Below are 24,681 nucleotides of genomic sequence, written 5' to 3'. Positions count from 1 at the left end.
GCAGGCAAGTGTCTTCACTGACATTTTCAACCTCTCCGTGACCCAGTCTGTAATACTTACATTTCAAGCAGACCACCATAGTCCCTGTGCCACCATAGTCCCAAGAACGCCAAGGTAACCTGTAGCCAAGGTAACCTAAATGACTATCGCCCCGTAGCACTCACATCTGTAGCCATGAAATGCTTCAAAAGGCTGGTCATGGCTCACATCAACAGTATCACCCCAGACAGCCTGGACCCACTCTAATTTGAAATACTGCCCCAACAGATCCACAGATGACGCAATTTCTATTGCACTCTACACTACCTTCTCCCACCTGGACAAAAGGAACACCTATGTGAGAATGCTGTTTATTGACTAGAGTTCAGCGTTCAACACCATAGTGCCCTCCAAGCTCATCACTAAGCTAAGGTCCCTGGGATTAATCACCTCCCTCTGCAACTGGAGGCTGGACTTCCTGACGGGCCACTCCCAGGTCGTAAGGGTAGGCAACAACACATCCACCAAGCTGACCCTCAACAAAATGGCCACTCAGGGGTGTGTGCTTATTGTCCTCCTGTACTTCCTGTTCACCCACGACTGCGGCTATGCATGACTCCAACACCATAATTTAGTTTGCTGACGACACAACGGTGGGAGGCCTGATCACCGACGATGATGAGACAGCCTATAGGAAGAAGGTCTGAGACAACAACCTCTCCCTCAACGTCAGTAAGACAAAGGAGTTGATTGTGGACTACAGGAAATGGAGGGCCGAACATGCCCCCATTCACATTGACGGGCTGTAGTGGAGCGGTTTGAGAGTTTAAAGTCTAAGAATCTATAAATGGTCCACACACACCAACACAGTCGTGAAGATGGTAAGGGTCCTCAGATCCTCAAAAAGTTCTACAGCTGAACCATTGAGAGCATCTTGACTGGCGGCATCACCGCTTTGTATGGCAACTGCTCGGCATCCGATCGCAAGGTGCTACAGAGGGTAGTGCGAACGGCCCAGTACGTCCCTGGGGCCGAGCTCCCTGCCATCCAGGACCTCTATACTAGGTGGTGTCGGAGGAAGGCCCTAAAAACTGTCAAAGACTCCAGGCACACAACCGGTACCGATGCGCCAAATCTGGAACCAACAGAACCCTGAACAGATTCTACCCCCAAGCCATAAGACTATTAAATAGTTAGTCCGGGAGGCAATTTGGTTATCTGCATTGACCGTTTTAGCACAATTTTTGGGGGGGACTCATCACATACGCTGCTGCTACTGTTTATTATCCATCCTGTTCCCAAGTCTTTATTTCTAGTTATATGTACATATCTACCTCAATTACCTTGTACCCCTACACATTGACTCGGAACTGGTACAGTGCATTCGGGAAGTATTTAGACCCTTGACTTTTTCCACATTTTGTTAGGTTACAGCCTTATTCTAAAATGTTTTAAATAAAACATTTTCCTCATCAATCTATACACAATACCCCATAATGACAAAGTGAAAACAGGTTTTTAGAAATTTGGGCAAGTTTATAAAAAATGTAACAGAAATACCTTTATTTGATGTTTTATTTTTTAATTTAATTTGTACTTGTACCCCGTGGGAATTGAACCCCCAACCCTGGCTCTACCTACTGAACCACACAGGACCTAGAAATACCTTATTTACATAAGTATTCAGACCCTTGGTTATGAGACTCAAAATTGAGCTCAGGTGTATCCTGTTTCCATTGATCATCCTTGAGATGTTTCTATAACTTGATCGGAGTCCACCTGTGGTAAATTCAATTGATTGTAAAGGCACACACCTGTCTATATATGGTCCCACAGTTGACAGTGCATGTCAGAGCAAAAAACATGCCATGAGGTCGAAGGAATTGTCCGTAGAGCTCAGAGACAGGATTGGGTCAAGGCACAGAACTGGGGAAGAGTACCAAAACATTTCTGCAGCATTGAAGATCCCCAAGAACACAGTGGCCTGGAATAAGTTTGGAACCACCAAGACTCTTCCTAGACCTGGCCGCCCGGCCAAACTGAGCAATTGGGGGAGAAGGGCCTTGGTCAGGGAGGTGACCAAGAACCCGATGGTCACTCCGATAGAGCTCTAGAGTTCCGCTGTGGAGATAGGAGAACCTTCTGGGAGAATAACCATCTCTGCAGCACTCCAATCAGGCCTTTATGGTAGAGTGGCCAGACGGAAGCCACTCCTCAGTAAAAAGGCACATGACAGCCCACTTGGAGTTTTCCAAAAGGCACCTAAAGACTCTAAGACCATTAGAAACAAGATTCTCTGGTCTTATGAAATCAAGATTGAACTCTTTGGCCTGAATGCAAAACGTCACTTCTGGAGGTAACCTGGCACCATCCCTACGGTGAAGCATGGTGGTGTCCGCATCATGCTGTGGGGATGTTTTTCAGCCGCAGAGACTGGGAGACTAGTCAGGATCGAGGGAAAGATGAACAGAACAAAGTACAGAGAGATCATTGATGAAAACCTGCTCCACAGGGCTCAGGACCTCAGACTGGGGCAAAAGTTTACCTTCCAACAGGACAATGACCCTAAGCACACAGCCAAGACAACGCAGGAGTGGCTTCGGGTCAAGTCTCTAAATGTCTTTGAGTGGCCGGACTTGAACCCGATCAAACATCTCTGGAGAGACTTGAAAATAGCTGTGCAGCAACGCTCCCCATCCAACCTGACAGAGCTTGAGAGGATCTGCAGAGAAGAATGGGAGAAACTCCCCAAATTCTGGTGTGCCAAGCTTGTAGCGTCATAGCCAAGAAGACTCAAGGCTGTAATCGCTGCCAAAGGTGCTTCAACAAAGTACTAAGTAAAGGGTCTGAATACTTATGTAAATGTGAAATTTCAGTTTTTTATTTTGAATGAATTAGCAAAAATATCTAAAAACCTGTTTTTGCTTTGTCATTATGGGATATTGTGTATAGATTGATGACGGGGGTGGGGGGGGGGGGCTGGGGGGGGGGGGAGACAATGTAATCCATTTTAGAATAAGGCTGTAACCTAACAACATGTGGAAAATGTCAAGCGGTCTAAATATTTCTGAATGCAATGTATGGCCAAGACATCGTTACTCATTGTGTATTTATTATTACGTGTAACTACTTTTCTATTATTTCTCTATTTTCTTTCTCTCTACATTGTTGGGAAGGGCCCTTAAGTAAGCATTTCACTGTTAGTCTACACCTGTTGTTTAAGAAACATGTGACAAAGCAAATGTGATTTGATTTGAGCCCACGCTTCCCAGCTGTTCTCTCACTCCTTCAGAGACCTACTCATACCTACTTGTGGCTGCTATTGACGCACAGTCACAGATCTGTTCCCATATAACAGCTGGCCAATGGAGTGTTTGTGACAGCACAATGATCCTCTCCATTTAACATGACCACAAACAAACCTCCTCTCCTGTGTGTGTGTGTGTGTGAGAGAGTGAGTGAGTGAGTGAGTGAGTGAGTGAGTGAGTGAGTGAGTGAGTGAGTGAGTGAGTGAGTGAGTGAGAGAGAGAGCACAACCCAATATGCATGTGTGTAGTAAAAGTGAAGTCAAGACTGATACACTGGAACTAACCAGTCCTTTGAGGTGAGACAGTGAGTTAAAAGAGAAGAGTGAGGAAGAGGAGGACTCACGACGAAGAAGAATCCGATGCTCATCATCTTGGCCGTCCGTGTCACGTTGTGATTGGCCAGACCCCGCCTCTCAAGCACCTGCTGGGAGATGACATCACCCACCCCCACCAGCGTGCCTGTAGGAGAGAGAGGGGAGAGAAAAGTGGGAGGGAGGTGAGAGGAAGTGAGAGAGTGAGTAACAGAGAAGATCATTGGGATCTGGTCATCCGCTGCTCTGTGCCAGCAGCCAGGGGACACGTGCTTAGACAGACACATGCCAACCTGTGATGGTGCCAACGACAGAAAAAGCAGTAGAAGCCCATTCAAAGACATCAGCCCCCATTAACCATTAATCCCCTGTATACCTACAGACCTTCACATGGTTCCAAGACAAGCCCCCTGCCTCTCTGCTTTACTGATAACATCAGACATCACAACTGATGATTATCAAACATAATGTACCTAAAAAGAATCAACATTGACTCACCACATTCACCACTACTGTTATAATTGTTTTAATGAGTGTTCTATAATACATCTCTATGGTTTTGAGACCTAAATATACTGTAGTTACACTGGTGCAGAGGAATGGTTGACTGGGCATTTGTCATACTCTACACATGTCCACTCCTTACAAAGACTGTTACATTTACATTTGAGTTATTTCGCCTACGCTCTTACCCAGAGAGACTTACAGTTAGTGCATTCATCTTAAAAGGAAGATTGCAGAATTAGGTTGCTGTTAAACATTGATTTAAAAATATATATATATATTTTATTTAACCTATATTTAACTAGGCAAGTCAGTTAAGAACAAATTGTTTGACCTACACCGGCCAAACACGGAAGACACTGGGACAATTGTGCGCAGCCCTATGGGACTGTGAAACAGCCTGGAATCAAACCATGGTGTCTGTAGTGACGCCTCAAGCACTGAGATGCAGTGCCTTAGACCCCTGCGCCACTCAGGAGACCCCTTGTTTCATCCTTCCAACTAAAAGTCCCAACACGACATATCACTTTACACTTGTATTTTGGGAGACATTTATATTGAAATTTGACCAAAGGCATGATGGGAAAGCATTTGGAAAAGTGACGTCAAGAGAAGAACACAAGGGAATACACAGCAGGAGTGAAGAAGAGTGTCCACATCATACCTCGTCCTCCTACTGTTTTAGAAAAATATTTTGACACGCTGAATAAAGCCAACTTATGATATGAGCATATCCTGTGCGTTCTTTATTCTGTATCAGCAAAAAAACATTTTTACCACATATAACATGCAGGCTTTTAGCATAGTCCCTTTCACACCCATGCTGGCTTACGTTACCCCTACTAGCTAACCACTAACAGCCTTGAAACGCATCACTTATGAGTTCAGCACATCAGCATTTGTTTACTGTTACACAAAATCAAGATAAACCTTTACCATCACAGTAGACACTGAACGTCTATAACCAAACTGGCTAAAACTCTGTTGTTGGCCAATGGTAGGTACAGCTAGCCACATGCTTACCTGAGTGCTACTATTAGCTTGCAGCAGTAAATCCAGGTAAATGGCTAACACAAACATTGGCTACCATGATATCCTGCAAGTTATATTGGCCAATGAAGATCAAGCAATTCAGCAAAAATAAAGACAATACTTGAAATAAACAATTAATCCGATTGGTATTTCACCATTAATTTCCACAAAACGTGCAGTATTCTGTTGATGGAGTTGTTGTAGCTAGCTAGCTTATTCCCAGCCCTTGATCATGACTGAGGTGGCGCATAATTGGCCCAGCGTTGTCTGGGTTAGGGGCGGGCCGGCTGGGATATCCTTGTCCCATTGCGCTCTAGCGACTCCTTGTGGAGGGCCGGGCTCCTGCAAGCTGACAGCAGTTGCCAGCTGGACGGTGTTTCCTCCGACACATTGGTGTGGCTGGCTTCAGGGTTAAGTGAGCAGTGTGTCAAGAAGCAGTGTGGCTTGGCAGAGTTGTGTTTCGGAGGACGCATGGCTCTCGACCTTTGCCTTTCCCGAGTCCGTAGGGGAGTTGCAGCGATGGGACAAGACCGTAACTACTGTTTGTTGAGAGCCGTGACATTCGGTCTGAACAATAACATGCATCGCTTGCTGTACGGATCTTAGCTGTTTCAGCCACTGCCTGTAACCAAGGGAGTACCCCAAGGCTCGATCCTAGACCCCACGCTCTTCTCAATTTACATCAACAACATAGCTCAGGCAGTAGGAAGCTCTCTCATCCATTTATATGCAGACGATAGTCTTATACCCAGCTGGCCCCTCCCTGGATTTTGTGTTAAATGCTCTACAACAAAGCTTTCTTAGTGTCCAACAAGCTTTCTCTAACCTTAACCTTGTTCTGAACACCTCCAAAACCTCTGAGGGTTTAGAGCTTGAGGTAGTCATCTCATATAAGTACTTGGGAGTATGGCTATACGGTACACTGTCCTTCTCTCAGCACATATCAAAGCTGCAGGCTTAGGTTAAATCTAGACTTGGTCTCCTCTATCATAATCGCTCCTCTTTCACCCCTGCTGCAAAACTAACCCTGATTCAGATGACCATCCTACCCATGCTAGATTACGGAGATGTAATTTATAGATCGGCAGGTAAGGGTGTTCTCGAGCGGCTAGATGTTCTTTACCATTCGGCCATCAGATTTGCCACCAATGCTCCTTATAGGACACATCACTGCACTCTATACCCCTCTGTAAACTGGTAATCTCTGTATACCCGTTGCAAGACCCACTGGTTGATGCTTATTTATAAAACCCTCTTAGGCCTCACTCCCCCCTATCTGAGATATCTACTGCAGCCCTCATCCTCCACATACAATACCTGTTCTGCCAGTCACATTCTGTTAAAGGTCCTCAAAGCACACACATCCCTGGGTCACTCCTCTTTTCAGTTCGCTGCAGCTAGCGACTGGAACAAGCTGCAACAAACACTCAAACTGGAACAGTTTTTTGTTAATCTCTTCATTCAAAGCCTCAATTATGGACACTTACTGACAGTTGTGGCTGCTTTGTATAATGTATTGTTGTCTCTACCTTCTTGCCCTTTGCGCTGTTGTCTGTGCTCAATAATGTTTGTACCATGTTTTGTGCTGCTACCATGTTTTTGTCATGTTGTGTTGCTACCATGCTGTGTTGTCATGTGTTGCTGCCTTGCTATGTTGTCGTCTTAGGTCTCTCTTTATATAGTGTTGTGTTGTCTCTCTTGTCGTGATGTGTATTTCGTCCTATATTTATTATTTATTTATTTCACATTTTTAATCCCCCGTCCACGCAGGCGACCATTTGCCTTTTGGTAGGCCGTCTTTGTAAATAAGAATTTGTTCTTAACTGGCTTGCCTATTTAAATAAAAGGTTAAATAAAATAAACAAATAAAATAAAATCTTTCATATCGGCGAGAAATCATTTTCAAAAAACAAAACATTAAATTCAATCACACCTTTATATGGTTAGGTTTCCCACACAGCCAAATGTCCATGTTACAGAGCTTGTTTACAGAAAACAGACAGAAGACAGAGTGGACTACCTGTGCTAATTAGCTATCTGCGTCTCCGAACATGTGTGTAAACGGAAGACTGACGCCACAAACGTGTCGTCACTGAAAAATGGTATCGGTTGCAACTGTGTTAAAACAGTCTACAGTACGTATTTCGCATTTGGGAAATGATTTTGATGTGATATGAAAAGTAGTGGGATTTTTGTTTCTAGAACCTTACCACATTTAGATGGAGTATTTGGTTATTGAGCTTCCAGACCCAATACGCCCTTTAAACAGAACATGTAAGGTCCTTGGACTAAGGAGTAACATTAGGCTCCTTTAGTACAATATTGGGCTAGCTTATTCCGTCCCCAAACACCATGCTAGATCCATGTGAGTGGGCCAGTTCATTTTGAATGGCCCGGTGCACTTAGATAGCTGGCTATCTTCGTGTTTTATAATCTACTAGTGACATAACATGACAACTCTTTGGGCACTTTAATACCTGCTTACCCGATTCACATCCATCACCGAAGCCGCCCGCCGTGGTGCTGTAAGTAACACCGGTGGCATCAGTGGACTTGGAGCCTACATTGATTGTGGCCAAAGAACCGATTCTTAGCTTCAGCTTCATGTTGAGTCCACTCTTCCACTGTTGGTCACCGTTGTAATTGTATAAGTGAGGTCCGCATATGACTGAAGTTCCCCTGACCCAGTCTGCCCGAAAGCGGTAGGACTTCCTTCCCATCTAGCTACTCACATTTCGACCAAACATGCATGCCGGTAACCAGTGCACTGCCACCACCACCAGTTCTTCTCTTGCGCCAAAGCCGCAATGTATTGTTGGTATATGAGTATTTGATAAATGTAATTCAAATTGTGAAAACAGAAATTAAATTTTAAGGGGGGGATAAACTGTTTAGATGGAATATCATCAATCTACGTTGTTAGATTTGTGGAAATATATTGTGCAACCTTCCCTTTAAGATAGCTAGGTGGAACAACCACATATCTCAGTAATAGTAAGAACATTTTTCCTCAATAAAGTAGATATCAGCAAAGTCGGTGAGAAACAAAATTGTCAAGTGCGAGTGTTAGTTCATGAAAGGCAAGTGATTGACAATAACTTTTTTAGCCACTTGTATATCGGACAAGCAGGACTGATTTTTTCTACTTGTCCGAAGTACAAACTCAAGTTGCCTGTCCCCCAAAAATGAAATAATCTGTTACACCATGGGCCAAAACAATGACGTAAAGTTGTGTTGTATCGTGCAAGGAACTACTTATTATCACTGGTACTGACAACAGAAGACTTCTGGTCTCTGATCCAAGTATTATATCTCCTGTCGTTGTGGGCTTGAGCAAGGCACTTAACCCCGCACAAAGTAAAATACTGCACTGATAGGCTACTGTATCAAACATACAGTGAGCTCCAAAAGTATTGAGCCAGTGTCACATTTTTTGTTGTTTTGGCTCTGTACTCAGCATGTTGGATCTGAAATGATACAATGACTATGAGGTTAAAGTTCAGGCTGTCAGCTTTAATTTGAGGGTATTTTCATCCATATCGGGTGAACTCCTTAGAAATTACAGCACATTTTGTACATAGTCTCCCCATTTTAGGGGACCAAAAGTATTGGGACAAATTCATTTACATGTGTATTGAGGTAGTCAAAAGTTCAGTATTTGGTCCCATATTCCTAGCACGCAATGACTACATCAAGCTTGTGACTCTACAAACTTGTTGGATGCATTTGCTGTTTGTTTTGGTTGTGTTTCAGATTATTTTGTGCCCTGTACAAATTCATGGTAAATAATGTAGTGTCATTTTGGAGTTACTTTTATTGTAAATAAGAATAGAATATGTTTCTAAACACTTCTACATTCATGTGGATGCTACCATGATTATGGATAATACTGAATGAATCGTGAATAATGATGAGAAAGTCAGACACGCACAAACATCATACCCCCAAGACATGCTAACCTCTCACCATTATAATAACAGGGGAGGTTAGCATTTTATATCATACCCCCAAGACATGCTAACCTCTCACCATTATAATAACAGGGGAGGTTAGCATTTTATATCATACCCCCAAGACATGCTAACCTCTCACCATTATAATAACAGGGGAGGTTAGCATTTTATATCATACCCCCAAGACATGCTAACCTCTCACCATTATAATAACAGGGGAGGTTAGCATTTTATATCATACCCCCAAGACATGCTAACCTCTCACCATTATAATAACAGGGGAGGTTAGCATTTTTTGAGGTGGTTTGATATTTATGCGTCTAAATTTCTCACGCAACATTATTCACGATTCATGCTATAACTAGGAAAATTACTCACTAACTAGCAATGAATATCAACAATCCGAACACGCAGCTTGCTTTGATCTCAAAAACCTATCTCGCGACTTCATGATTGAAAGACCGCTCCTGCCTGTCACTGCAGGCATATAATAATTCTACTGCGATGCGCTCTGCAGAGATTGGGACGACATTGGGCAATACATCCCATCCGGAGGACAGTTTGATTCAATTCTGATCAGAGTCGCCTAATTGTTTGATATTGTGATTTTTGCCTGATTAGGACCACTTATCTATAATCTGCTCGTCCGACAATTAGTTGTACTTGCCCTGAAGAGTGTTTAAGACACTCTTTGAAGAGGTAGGGCTTCTGATGTTTTCAGAAGATGGGCAAGTGTAATTTGGATGTTACACAGTTGTAGTACATTTGTGACAATGTGTAGGTTCATGTGAGCAAGTGTCTTGCGGTCACAATGATATGTCAACAAGATGAGACCACATCTAATAGGCTAATATCATTAGATAGAGGCACTAATCCAATTTAACCAATATAGCCATTAATATACATTTATTTTATACATGCACTGAAATCCAATAAAGACAATTTTCCTACACATTCACAACCAAAGAGATGTGCATCTTAAAAATGTATAATTAATCAATTTCATATTTTTTTCTCTCCAAATCCATTGAGGTGATTTAGCAAGGGCTGATTAAGTCACATGCAATAAAACAAAACACTTAAAAAGTTCACTTTTGTCCTCTGGCCTCATCAACAAAGCTCTGACTGAATGAGTCATCCTAAAACACACTGGTCCTGTAAGTCATTGTCTTTGGAGGGCCTTACTGCCACACGTAGGGATTACTGACGCACTGAAGTGTGTCTGCCCGGGTCACACAGGATAGGTCAAACCTTCCAGAAGCTCCTTGCTCTGTAAATACTTCTGCACTAGAGGGGGGGGGGGGGGGGGGGGAGACTTGTACGGTGTCATTTTATCAATGAGACTGAAAAAGAGAGAGAGAAAGAGAGGAGTCAATGGACACTGGCCTCAGTGACTGATGGAAACGTATGCCATTGCCAGATAGGCCTCAGTGGGACATGATCGTGTCCTGCGTGTGTGTGTGTACGGTGCTTAAAGACAATTATTTTGGGGTATCTCAGATTATTCAGGCAATTCTCACATAGTAACTTCATTGGGAGGAAGGATGTTTGACACACTTTTTACATTTGTATCATAAACCATTTTTGAGAAAATCATGATGAAAGTGGCCATTTTAGGCCCTTTTAGACCTATACATGCCTCCTGTAAGACCCTATGATCCGTACATGATACAGGCAATATCGTGGTGTCATTATACTCCTTATAGTAGCGGTCGGTAACAGGTGGCCCGACGAGCAAATTTTGGTTTTGGGGGAGAAAAAACATAATACTGGAAATTACCAGGAATTCAGCAACAACAACAAAAATATTTTGAAAGTCTGTTCCCAAGTATTCCCACAAATAAATAAAACGCCTCAATGTAATCAAGGTATGAAATTATTGTTATTTTCAAATACAATCTCTTTTTGGGCTTAGTTGTGGTCAATTTGAAGTGTGAAAATGATTATAATTATTAAATCCCACGTCTGGATTTAGTTGCATATCCCTGCCTTATCGTGTGCTCTAACATATGGAGTATGTCTAGATTCTGAAATACACATTTTCACATTTATTTATTCAACATAAAAAATATTCATATAAATATCTCAAAAGTATCTTTTTTGATTTTGTTCATTTTAAGACATCACATTTCCAGAGAGGGCTCTCTGCTAATTCTGAAGTCGTGATAAATGTTATGAGCTCCACCATTACAGTGAATGAGAAAATGGATTCAAAGGGAACTCTGCTGGTGGTTTGCTGAATGTACAATCCCAATGGGGGGCTGTGACTGGTTAATGACCTATAACAAGCATAGTCATTGCGTCTGTCGACAACTTACCATAAATTCCGGACTATAAGCCGCAACCCTTTTCCCACGCTTTGAACCTCGCGGCTTAAACAATGACGCGGCTAATATATGGATTTTTCCCGCTTTCAAATTTGTGGGTCCTGACAGTGTGGAGCATTGTCAAAAAATCCACTATCATCAACGGGTTTCGAAAGGCTGGACTGCTGCGTGTTGAAGAGGGCTCAGCGGGGGATTTGCCTCCGGATGAAAGTGACGAGAGCGACAATGAAAACGATCCAATATCGGATGAAGCAATTCTGAGGCTATTCAACTCCGACACCGAATGAGATGACTTCAGTGGTTTCAGTGCACAGGAGGAGGAAGATAGTGACCAATGACTTTCTTGATAGGCTACTGTTTACCTCAAATTTTAAATTTTTTGTTACAAGCTGTGTTTCGTTAAAGCCTATTTATTTTTGTTACAAGCCGTGTTTCGTTAAAGCCTGTGTAAAGTTAATTTGTTTCAATGTACCGGTAGGCACCTGCGGCTTATAGACATGTGCGGCTTATTTATGTTCAAAATAATATATATATTTTTTTAATTCAGTGGGTGCGGCTTATATTCAGGTGCGCTCAATAGTCCGGAAATTACGGTAATTGGCGGCTCGCAGCAATATTCTAAATGAATGTAGTGTTTTCCGTAGTCAGCTGAATGCACTGTTGAGTTCATAGAACCCGATATCGGCTAACGGAGCGGTAAAAGTGGTTTCTAACACTTCTGGTGCATCTTCATATAGTTTTCTTCCTACTAATGTAGCTCAAGACTGAATGGTTGGAGCTATTACTGATTATGACCTCACTCCATTCTTGAAGGCCGAGACTCTCAGGAACACGTGGAATCCTGCTGTGCAGGACTCGTTAGAAGGGAGTGATAAATCTGCATAGAATAGCTTGACTAAGGGAAATTAATTGATTCACTACAAACTATCACACACAAAGACTGTTTGATGATCATCATTATCCTTGTTTTGCTGAACTTCCAATCCTTTCGATGCATTTCAATCACTCCAAAGCATACCTTCTTCAGACTGAAATATGCCATTACCTGATTTTACATATCTTTGTGCTATAACTTTAATTGAGATAATGGCAATAAGGTCAGATTCAAAGATACATCAAATTATTTTTTACATATTTGTTGCTGATACCCCCAAGTGACATAAAATAGAAAATCAGAGATTCAAATAGCTTGATAGTCCATGTTAATAGTATCTTAAATATCATGCATGAATCCATTTCATATCATGTAGTAGGCCTATGAATCATTTTTACTTTCTGACCCCCCCCCCAACCCCCATTCTCCGATTGTTACGGTGGCTCGCCCAGTGATTTTGTTTTACAAAAGTGGCTCCATCAGAAATATTAACGACTACCACTGACCTATAATGTCAACTTCTATGTATAAAATGGATCATATCATTAAAAGTACCAGAGAGGGCATTGTGGAAATTTGACGTGTTTGAAGAGTAAAAATAAGCTAAATCAAAAGGGGTCCTTTCCATACATTAATAATATTTTGAATGTTGAATAAATGAATGTGATAAAATTGTATTTCTGAATCTTGACATTCTCCATATTTGAGAGCACACTATAAGGACTATAATGACACGAAGATGTAGCCTGTATCATGTACAAATCATGGATCATAGCAGGCATGTATAGGTCTATTGGCACCGTTGACCTGTATGTATTCTCTCCTGATTGGCTCTGTGGTGCACAGTCTGGCAGTCTGACTAAAGTGCCAGAGGTCACAACTTGCAGACTTGTTTACGCTGCTGTGCGTTTTGTTGCCGATCTTACTTTGCTACCTGACGGTTTTTTACTTTTTCATTACCGTATATTTTTACTTTTTCCCTCATTCAACTTTTTCACCCCGGAGGTATTATCTGGACATGGTTCGTCAGGACTTCAAACAGCCGAAGCTAAGTAACATTAACATGATGCCTTCTAATTGCAGTCGTTGTACTTATAATATACAGGAGAACGATCGCCTTACGGCAAGGATAGCTGTGCTGCAAGCCCAGCTTCAGACGCAATCGTTAGGCAAGGGTAATTTCAGTGTAGGAAAGGATGAAACAGCGTCTGTGCCACCAGTAAGTACAGATAGTAACGTTAGTATAAACCCCCTCGCACGGTCCCCGCAGCCGGACATCTTTCTCATGGCTTCTGGAGGGAAACGCTGTAGGAATGCTCAACCGGTGTCGCTTATTCAGCCGACAGAAACTTTCAACCGGTTCTCCCCATTAAGCGAGTCGGAGGCCGAGACTTCTCTGGTCTCTACTCCTCCCGTTGTGGGGTCTGAGACGCCGACGGCTCCCACCATTAGCTCTGACAAATTGAAAACCCTAGTCATTGGCGACTCCATTACCCGCAGTATTAGACTTAAAACTAATCATCCAGCGATCATACACTGTTTACCAGGGGGCAGGGCTACCGACGTTAGGCTAATCTAAAGACGGTGCTGGCTAAAGCTAAAACTGGCGAGTGTAGAGAGTATAGAGATATTGTTATCCACGTCGGCACCAACGATGTTAGGATGAAACAGTCAGAGGTCACCAAGCGCAACATAGCTTCAGCGTGTAAATCAGCTAGAAAGATGTGTCGGCATCGATTAATTGTCTCTGGCCCCCTCCCAGTTAGGGGGAGTGATGAGCTCTACAGCAGAGTCTCACAACTCAATCGCTGGTTGAAAACTGTTTCTGCCCCTCCCAAAAGATAGAATTTGTAGATAATTGGCCCTCCTTCTGGGACTCACCCACAAACAGGACCAAGCCTGGCCTGTTGAGGAGTGACGGACTCCATCCTAGCTGGAGGGGTGCTCTCATCTTATCTACGAACATAGACAGGGCTCTAACTCCTCTAGCTCCACAATGAAATAGGGTGCAGGCCAGGCAGCAGGCTGTTAGCCAGCCTGCCAGCTTAGTGGAGTCTGCCACTAGCACAGTCAGCTCAGCTTTCCCCATTGAGACCGTGTCTGTGCCTCGATCTAGGTTGGGCAAAATTAAAAATGGCGGTGTTCGCTTTAGCAATCTCACTAGTATAAAGACCTCCTCCATTCCTGCCATTATTGAAAGAGATTGTGATACCTCACATCTCAAAATTGGGTTACTTAATGTTAGATCCCTCACTTCCAAGGCAGTTATAGTCAATGAACTAATCACTGATCATAATCTTGATGTGATTGGCCTGACTGAAACATGGCTTAAGCCTGATGAATTTACTGTGTTAAATGAGGCCTCACCCCCTGGTTACACTAGTGACCATACCCCCCGTGCATCCGGCAAAGGCGGAGGTGTTGCTAACATTTACGATAGCAAATTTCAATTTACAAAAAAAAAAACTATGACGTTTTCGTCTTTTGAGCTTCTAGTCATGAAATCTATGCAGCCTACTCACTCACTTTTTATAGCTACTGTTTACAGGCCTCCTGGGCCATATGCAGTGTTCCTCACTGAGTTCCCTGAATTCCTATCGGATCTTGTAGTCATAGCAGATAATATTCTAATTTTTGGTGACTTTAACATTCACATGGAAAAGTCCACAGACCCACTCCAAAAGGCTTTTGGAGCCATCATCGACTCAGTGGGTTTTGTCCAACATGTCTCTGGACCTACTCACTGCCACAGTCATACTCTGGACCTAGTTTTGTCCCATGGAATAAATGTTGTGGATCTTAATGTTTTTCCTCATAATCCTGGACTATCGGACCACCATTTTATTACGTTTGCAATCGCAAGAAATAATCTGCTCAGACCCCAACCAAGGAGCATTAAAAGTCGTGCTATAAATTCTCAGACAACCCAAAGATTCCTTGATGCCCTTCCAGACTGCCTCTGCCTACCCAAGGACGTCAGAGGACAAAAATCAGTTAACCACCTAACCGAGGAACTCAATTTAACCTTGCGCAATACCCTAGATGCAGTTGCACCCCTAAAAACTAAAAACATCTGTCATAAGAAACTAGCTCCCTGGTATACAGAAAATACACGAGCTCTGAAGCAAGCTTCCAGAAAATTGGAACGGAAATGGCGCCACACCAAACTGGAAGTCTTCCGACTAGCTTGGAAAGACAGTACCGTGCAGTATCGAAGAGCCCTCACTGCTGCTCGATCATCCTATTTTTCCAACTTAATTGAGGAAAATAAGAACAATCCGAAATTTCTTTTTGATACTGTCGCAAAGCTAACTAAAAAGCAGCCTTCGCAAATGGAGGATGGCTTTCACTTCAGCAGTAATACATTTATGAACTTCTTTGAGGAAAAGATCATGATCATTAGAAAGCAAATTACAGACTCTTCTTTAAATCTGGGTATTCCTCCAAAGCTCCATTGTCCTGAGTCTACACAACTCTGCCAGGACCTAGGATCAAGGGAGATACTAAAGTGTTTTAGTACTATATCTCTTGACACAATGATAAAAATAATAATGGCCTCCAAACCCTCAAGCTGCATACTGGACCCTATTCCAACTAAACTACTGAAAGAGCTGCTTCCTGTGCTTGGCCCTCCTATGTTGAACATAATAAACGTCTCTCTATCCACCGGATGTGTACCAAGCTCACTAAAAGTGGCAGTAATAAAGCCTCTCTTGAAAAAGCCGAATCTTGATCCAGAAATTATAAAAAACTATCGGCCTATATCGAATCTTCCATTCCTCTCAAAGATTTTAGAAAAAGCTGTTGCACAGCAACTCACTGCCTTCCTGAAGACAAACAATGTATACGAAACGCTTCAGTCTGGTTTTAGACCCCATCATAGCACTGAGACTGCACTTGTGAAGGTGGTAAATGACCTTTTAATGACGTCAGACCGAAGCTCTGCATCTGTCCTCGTGCTCCTAGATCTTAGTGCCGCTTTTGATACCATCGATCACCACATTCTTTTGGAGAGATTGGAAACCCAAATTGGTCTACATGGACAAGTTCTGGCCTGGTTTAGATCTTATCTGTCGGAAAGATATCAGTTTGTCTCTGTGAATGGTTTGTCCTCTGATAAATCAATTGTAAATTTCGGTGTTCCTCAAGGTTCCGTTTTAGGACCACTATTGTTTTCACTATATATTTTACCTCTTGGGGATGTCATTCGAAAACATAATGTTAAATTTCACTGCTATGCGGACGACACACAGCTGTACATTTCAATGAAACATGGTGAAGCCCCAAAATTGCCCTCGCTAGAAGCCTGTGTTTCAGACATAAAGAAGTGGATGGCTGCAAACTTTCTACTTTTAAACTCGGACAAAACAGAGATGCTTGTTCTAGGTCCCAAGAAACAAAGAGATCTTCTGTTGAATCTGACAATTAATCTGGATGGTTGTACAGTTGTCTCAAATAAAACTGTGAAGGACCTCGGCGTTACTCTGGACCCTGATCTCTCTTTTGAAGAACATATCAAGACTGTTTCAAGGACAGCTTTTTTCCATCTACGTAACATTGCAAAAATCTGAAACTTTCTGTCCAAAAATGACGCAGAAAAATTAATCCATGCTTTTGTTACTTCTAGGCTGGACTACTGCAATGCTCTACTTTCCGGCTACCCGGATAAAGCACTAAACAAACTTCAGTTAGTGCTAAATACGGCTGCTAGAATCCTGACTAGAACCAAAAAATTTGATCATATTACTCCAGTGCTAGCCTCCCTACACTGGCTTCCTGTTAAGGCAAGGGCTGATTTCAAGGTTTTACTGCTAACCTACAAAGCATTACATGGGCTTGCTCCTACCTATCTTTCCGATTTGGTCCTGCCGTACATACCTACACGTACGCTACGGTCACAAGACGCAGGCCTCCTAATTGTCCCTAGAATTTCTAAGCAAACGGCTAGAGGTAGGGCTTTCTCCTATAGAGCTCCATTTTTATGGAATGGTCTGCCTACCAATGTGAGAGACGCAGACTCAGTCTCAACCTTTAAGTCTTTACTGAAGACTTATCTCTTCAGTAGGTCCTATGATTAAGTATAGTCTGGCCCAGGAGTGTGAAGGTGAACGGAAAGGCTGGAGCAACGAACCGCCCTTGCTGTCTCTGCCTTGCCGGTTCCCCTCTTTCCACTGGGATTCTCTGCCTCTAACCCTTTTACAGGGGCTGAGTCACTGGCTTACTGGCGTTCTTCCATGCCGTCCATGGGAGGGGTGCGTCACTTGAGTGGGTTGAGTCACTGACGTGGTCTTCCTGTCTGGGTTGGCGCCCCCCCTTGGGTTGTGCCATGGCGGAGATCGTTGTGGGCTATACTCGGCCTTGTCTTAGGACGGTAAGTTGGTGGTTGGAGACATCCCTCTAGTGGTGTGGGGGCTGTGCTTTGGCAAAGTGGGTGGGGTTATATCCTGCCTGTTTGGCCCTGTCCGGGGGTATCATCGGATGGGGCCACAGTGTCTTCTGATCCCTCCTGTCTCAGCCTCCAGTATTTATGCTGCAGTAGTTTATGTGTCGGGGGGCTAGGGTCAGTCTGTTACATCTGGAGTATTTCTCTTGTCTTATCCGGTGTCCTGTGTGAATTTAAATATGCTCTCTCTAATTCTCTCTTTCTGTCTTTCTCTCGGAGGACCTGAGCCCTAGGACCATGCCTCAGGACTACCTGGTATGATGACTCCTTGCTGTCCCCAGTCCACCTGGCCGTGCTGCTGCTCCAGCTTCAACTGTTCTGCCTGCGGCTATGGAACCCTGACCTGTTCATCGGACGTGCTTGTTGCACCCTCGACAACTACTATGATTATTATTATTTGACCATGCTGGTCATTTATGAACATTTTAACATCTTGACCATGTTCTGTTATAATATCCACCCTGCACAGCCAGAAGAGGACTGGCCACCCCTCATAGCCTGGTTCCTCTCTAGGTTTCTTCCTAGGTTTTTGGCCTTTCTAGGGAGTTTTTCCTAGGGAGTTTTTCCTAGCCACCGTGCTTCTTTCACATGCTTTGCTTGCTGTTTGGGGTTTTAGGCTGGGTTTCTGTACAGCACTTTGAGATATCAGCTGATGTACAAAGGGCTATATAAATACATTTGATTTGATTTGATTTGGTCTAAAAGGGCCTAAAATGGCCACTTCCATTGCCTGAACAATCTGATACCAAACATATTTTTTGCCTACGCTGGCATGGAATCGCACGTGCGTGCGAGACCTCCTGTCAACACACACAGGGAGTGCCAATCAAGAAGACAGAGCCGTCTCCTCCAATCTGTTGGAAATGTCACAGGTCCCATTCCCTTCCGCTGTCCAGAGTCTGGCTGGGCTTGGGGGCATCGATCCCCTCGCGGGAAGGGGGACAAACATACACATGCATTATTTATACATGCTTAAACAAACAACGGCCGCGCGTGTCTCTGCGGAGATCAGCTCATATGGGAAATCTACAGCAGAGGATGCAAACATTTGATTTAGGAGGTGCATTGATGAATATGACTGAGCGAGATTGGTTGATGATAAAAAAACAAACCCATTGATTACAAAAAAAGTATGGGGGGGGGGGTTGTTTCCGCTTTTGACAAAGAGTTGCGAAAACGGTGACTCCTAACTTGTTATGATGCAGCTTCTAAATTAAGCTAAACAAAAAAGATGACTCCTCTCCATGTCTCTGACTAGAAAACTTCTGAGAGGAAAAACAATTACATCAATACGCTGCACAACAAACAATACAGGCACAGACCAATGTGTTCTAGCCTTTGTTGACATCACGACAAGAGACAAAGCAACACAAATTTGTTCTCTCTGCGTAAGCAAAAGTCGCCCGTATCTCGTTAGATATGAGCACAAGCCAATTTCAGCCTCAAAGCATTCCTCTTTGTGACACTCTCTCACTGGCAGGTCTGAAGAGTCAGATAAATGCCAGCTCTCACCGAGCAGTTAATGAACAGAGTCATACAGATACAACACATGTGGAGAGAGAGCAGGTTTCATGGAGGTTCATAACAGAGGAAATTGTGGATTCTTGTAAACAACTTTTGGCAGACAGTAGGCCTACTAGATAAAGGAGTAAACAGTCTGTGTATGTGTATGTGTGGTCTGTTTGTGTGTGCGGTGTGTATGCTACTTATCAGGAGGAACAGAGATGAGCAGCCCTGACTGTGGACAATGGGACAGAAAGATAACAGGGGAAAGGGGTGATGAGACACCATGGAGAGGTAGAATCCCCTCCCCTACAGAGAGGGAGAGATGGGAGCGTATTAGACCACTGCCCAGTGCCCACACCTCCAGCCTGTTTCTAGGCAGCCCTACCTGGGCCAAAGCGTACACCTCTAAACTCCAGAACAGCATCCTGTTTAAGATGCAGGATGACCAGGCTAGGCGTTGAGATGCATGACTCGGTGAGGTGTGAGAACCACGGCCGACACAGACAGCCCATCCAGCCACTGACGGCAGAGCTCCAGATTTAGTGTGCTTCTGTTTTTAGCTTGGCCGTTGTCAAATGATGACGCTGCGTGGTGCGGCGGGGACTAAGGAGTGAGCAGAGAACATGACCAGGTTTAAAAACAGTTTGTTCTGGGCAATGTGAGCTTGACTGGCCCCTCAGGCCACTCCTCAAACAACACACAAACACTAGAGCACACACACATACAGGGCCTGGGTCAGAAGGCCTTCACCTCTCTTGGAGGAAATGAATGGAAGGACAGAGAGACACGAAGGAACACAACCTGAGTATCAGAACTCAGGATAAGACCCAGATGCAGACAGCTAGAGTCCCAGATGTTTATTGACCCAAACAGGGGGCAGGCAAAAGACAGGTCAAAGGCAGGAAGAGGTCTGTAATCCAGGGCAGAGTGAATAAGGTACAGAACAGCAGGCAGGCTCGGGGTAAGGACAGGCAGAGGTCCATAAACAGGTCAGAGTCAGGCAGGTACAGAACGGCAGGCTCGGGGTCAGGACAGGCAGAGGTCCATAAACGGGTCAGAGTCAGGCAGGTACAGAACGGCAGGCTCGGAGTCAGGGCAGGCAGAAATGGTCAGAACCGGGGAAACTAGGAAACAGAACTTGAGAAAGCAGGGAGACGGGAAAACACGCTGGTAAGACCTGACAAGACGAACTGGCAACAGACATACAGAGAACACAGGTATAAATACACTGGGGATAATGAAGAAGATGGGCGACACCTGGAGGGGGGTGGAGACGAGCACAAAGACAGGTGAAACAGATCAGGGTGTGACATTGAGGGGGACATTGATGGACAGAGGACACACACACTCACCCCATCAAACCATGGAGAAAACTGAGCGGACCCTATGCTCTCAGATCTGCAGGGAGGAGGAACCGAAATGTGGCTAGATTGGTTAAGAATCAGGCCATGGTGGAGCCCAAGTCTACAAACCTCCAGCTGCATCAGCAAGAGGGTGAGGTGTTGTGGTACTCATGTTTGACACACTGAGCAGGGAACTTTCACCTGAAGTCAGCTCAGACATGCCTCTACCTCCCACAGCCAAATATCATGTTTTAAAAAGGACATTGGGCCTTAATAATAATGTATTCCAAGGCAGACAAGCCCTCTTTGTATGATCTAACTTTTTCTTAAAATGTCATGGAATAATTAATAAGGCAGTTGGGAAGAGGGTGGAACCTTTTATGTGCTTTTACTGGAGCATCTACAACTTGACCTTAACATAACACACACACACACACACACACACACACACACACACACACACACACACACACACACACACACACACACACACACACACACACACACACACACACACACACACACACACACACACACACACACCGCGCGCACACCTTAACAGATCAGATAAACCTAGATCTATCTTGACTGGAGTGTGTCCTTCATTGTAAACCTTTATTGTAATAACTGGCCCTTTAAGAACAGAACAGCCATGAACCTTGAGAAACCCAGGGCTTATCAACACTACATGAGCTCATCCTTAAACACAGCCAGATACTACCCTCTTACAGCTACCATTTCTCTTTTGTAAGGTCCTTTGTGAGTGTTCAGCAATAAAACCACAGGACAGGTGCAACAAAAACATCTTTCCTCCAAACTTTAATACCATATCTATCTAGCTGGTAGCCACCATCTGATGCCCACTGAGACATGGTCCCGTAGCTAGTCAAGAGGTGCCAACGAGCTTCATCTCCCCTCCTTTATTGAGAGTGCTGATTTCAGCACTAGCTAGCTTGGCAGGCTGGCTGGCTGCGGCTCTAGGGGCCCGTCCTTGAGGGAGAGCCAGAGCCTATAGAGGCTAATGGGCCTGATGGTGATTGACGTGGCCCAGGCTAAGTGAAGTGATCTGGGGGAGAGTTGGCAGGCGTTCCCCCTGGGGCCTGATGGTTGTTCCACTGGGGAGGGAGTGGACCCACTGAGCCCTCAGGGGCATTTAACTGATGAAGCCAACCCAGCCTGACCCGTCCCCTCCAGGTAGGAGTGCCTCTCAGGATCCACACTCACAACTTGACTTTGGGATTCAGCTACTGCTACCATAGCTCACTGGTGTCCTGAGATCTCCCTTTTTCCTCATTCAGTTTGTTCGTTGTTCAATCATTCATCCATTGATCAATCCATTCATCAACTGACTGACTGATGTCAGGTACTGAATTGCATGTATCCTACAGGCTATAGGTAAGCAGACCTAGAGCTAAGCTAAATAGAGGTCAGAAAAGTTTGGGTTTGTCTGCAGTTGCTGTGTCTCTGCCTTTTTAGAGCAGATCTTCATTTGTCTGTGAGGTCTGGTGGTCCCCTCAGTGGGGAGAACACACACTCATTATCTCTCTTTATCAGGTCTCCAGTGCACTACAGTACATACAAATCAGCATTTCCACACAGCTACAGTAGCTAAATGTAAACCAGTACACCATCTCCCTTCTCTCTCCAGTGAAAACTAAGATGATGAGTCACTCTTCAAGTCAGACATCTTAATTACATAAAATGTTCACTCTGCCTGCAACCCCTTAACCCAGCTGCCTAGGAAGGGCACTAATGCGTTCTTATTACAACCAGTCTTCCCTGTACCGGATATCTCCTACAAATCTGTGTGGACACATTCCAGAAGAATATCAACGATCAATTAAATTGAAATCTCATAACACACCTTTGTTAATAATGGCAAAGAGAGAAGACAGCTTTGCCACTGCCAGGCTTCTGGGCGGTTTGACACTGGCGCTCCTTATGCGATCAGTGAGGTAATGACTAAGGCAGGGGTGTGGCCCTTCCCTAATTAGCCAATTGTTCCTCCTAGTAAAGTGTTGAGGCATGAGATCAGATTTGGAAAAAAGGGGACTGTGTCGTTTGGATAGTTAGGCCTACTTACTGTGGAAAACAAAATAGTCATAACAGCGTCCAGTTTTCATCATCCCATAAAGGTTGATTTGGCAGGCAGTCTCATGTAGCTGTGGCAGCACATTGTCGTGTGGTTGTATAAATAGGGATGTTGTTGACGTTTCCACTCTGAATCGTTATCGGTCACACGGACACAGCTTTGCCTCCGAGAGGAGAAACACCAAGGTAACAAATTAGGACAATATCAAAGCCTTTTTTACACTGACAGTGACAATATAGACTTGGGCTACCACTGAAGTACAAGTTATAGAGGAGCGAGTCAGCCAAATATTCCTATCAAATCAGGGTGAAATATCTGAACAAATATTGATTAGATTTAATTGGCTATCAAAACAAGGCTGGCACCTAATCCTGACATATGCATCATCCCAAGGACCTACAGTATAGGGGTAGTGAAAAGACTGTTCTTCACTGCCATCTTGTGTTAACAGAAAAAAAAACACAGTGAGGGCATGTAAATGTTGGTTAATGAGACACTTCAGCATTTTAATGGAAAAACACCTATATTCTACAAGAGGACATAATAAAACTATATAGGAGAACATTATGATTTACCTGTCTTCAAGGCAATTTCCACACCTACATAAAAAATAAAACCTAATCAAAATATCAATGAAGTCATATTAGCTTGGATCCTCTGATTAGTAGTCACAGTGCTTCCTATGATGTTTGCAACCACAATCTACACTGTCACTGAATCAACAGGGAACATGTCAAATATTTACAGAATACAGACAGGGCTCCATTTTTGGGTACAGCACAAATTGAACAACCACATTCAGACCACGAGCTCTCATTCAACAGCCCCATTCAGACCACGAGCTCTCATCCATAAACCATGGAATAGGGGGATTGCATTTGTAAACATTTGGACAGACACAGTCTGTGAGATGGATTTCACATCAGAGCTGAAAAAGTTGAAGCAGCTGAAATCAGGTGAAAGCCTAAGACAACATTTTGGGGGAAATTGACTATCTTTGGTGGAAATTATGCCGGAGGCTTTGCTGTAGAGGGGGACAGTGGACATAGTGTAGTCACTGTAATGTAACCTAGTGTTGTGGGTGTTTTCATACCGGCTGTGATTATCTGGACAGTCCATGGATGCCTGGTCATAAGAGACTGGTAGGATCTCCACAGGCCCGCCATTCTCCGCTCTATGCTGGAACACAGACAATCTATTCAGAACCGCTTATAACCAGTCATAACCCATATGCCTTGCCATCAACTGATTGTGTGTGGACATTGGTAGTTCAATATATAACTTTAGATATATGAGACATGACTATTTTCATTATGACAATATTATGACTTTTGAAAACAGCTAATGGTTGGGTGATATCTGTACAGTTTCTTGATATCATTAAGTAGACAGCCAAACGTTTCTTTACTAAAAACACAGACGAAGTAACTGCGGCCATATGGAAAATGTAGGCTCGCCTACTCTGCAGTTTATGCAATGGAATGCCTGGCAGGCAGACAGATGAATGGCACGTGCTGCTCACATAACGTTCTCCACATTACCTGATCACCGGGGAGGGAGCAAAATTGGATTTGGCCAACTTTACTACACTGTAACTAGTTACTGCTACTGCAGTCATACTTGCGGTACTTAATGTAATCCTGATAGTGAAAATATGATTTATTTATTCAACATAACCCTGTTTCCTAGTCAACCAGACGTAAAGCATCCTAATCCTAGCCTTGCAACCTCATTAGCTAACGTTAGCTAACTTAGCTACTCTCTGGAGTTCTGCCACTAACGTTACTCTGCCACCGATAAGAAACTTGTCATCCAGCTGTAACATTATAGTCAAGCTAATCCTTTCTACGTAATAAAAACTGTACAACCAGACAATGAAAGTGTTACAAAGCGAAAAGATAGAATAAAATTGTTACATGCCTTCCTTAATACAGATCCCAACTGAGACACAACACAGACTATTCTAACCGACGTCACTTCCACAACAAATACAGCATCAGCTGGTTTAT

General features: G+C 43.7%; 1 protein-coding gene across 2 annotated transcripts in view; it reads right to left on the bottom strand.

The window, feature by feature from the left end:
• mpv17 (mitochondrial inner membrane protein MPV17) overlaps positions 1-24,655 on the bottom strand; it is a 38,380-nt gene extending 13,725 nt beyond the window's left edge. Inside the window, 3 exon segments of one of the 2 annotated variants that reach the window (NM_001141325.1) lie at positions 3,631-3,746; positions 23,766-23,851; positions 24,593-24,655. In NM_001141325.1, the coding sequence (NP_001134797.1) occupies positions 3,631-3,746; positions 23,766-23,838 (189 nt within the window). In that variant the 5' untranslated portion in view covers positions 23,839-23,851; positions 24,593-24,655. 2 annotated transcript variants of the gene reach the window in all.
• Positions 24,656-24,681: the final 26 nt, after the last annotated feature.

This window comes from Salmo salar, chromosome 06, assembly GCF_965601325.2.
Source record: "Salmo salar chromosome 06, fSalSal1, whole genome shotgun sequence".
Classification (NCBI taxonomy): domain Eukaryota; kingdom Metazoa; phylum Chordata; class Actinopteri; order Salmoniformes; family Salmonidae; genus Salmo; species Salmo salar.
The sequence above is the reverse complement of the archived record's forward strand: the minus strand, read 5'-3'. Positions and strand labels throughout refer to the sequence as shown.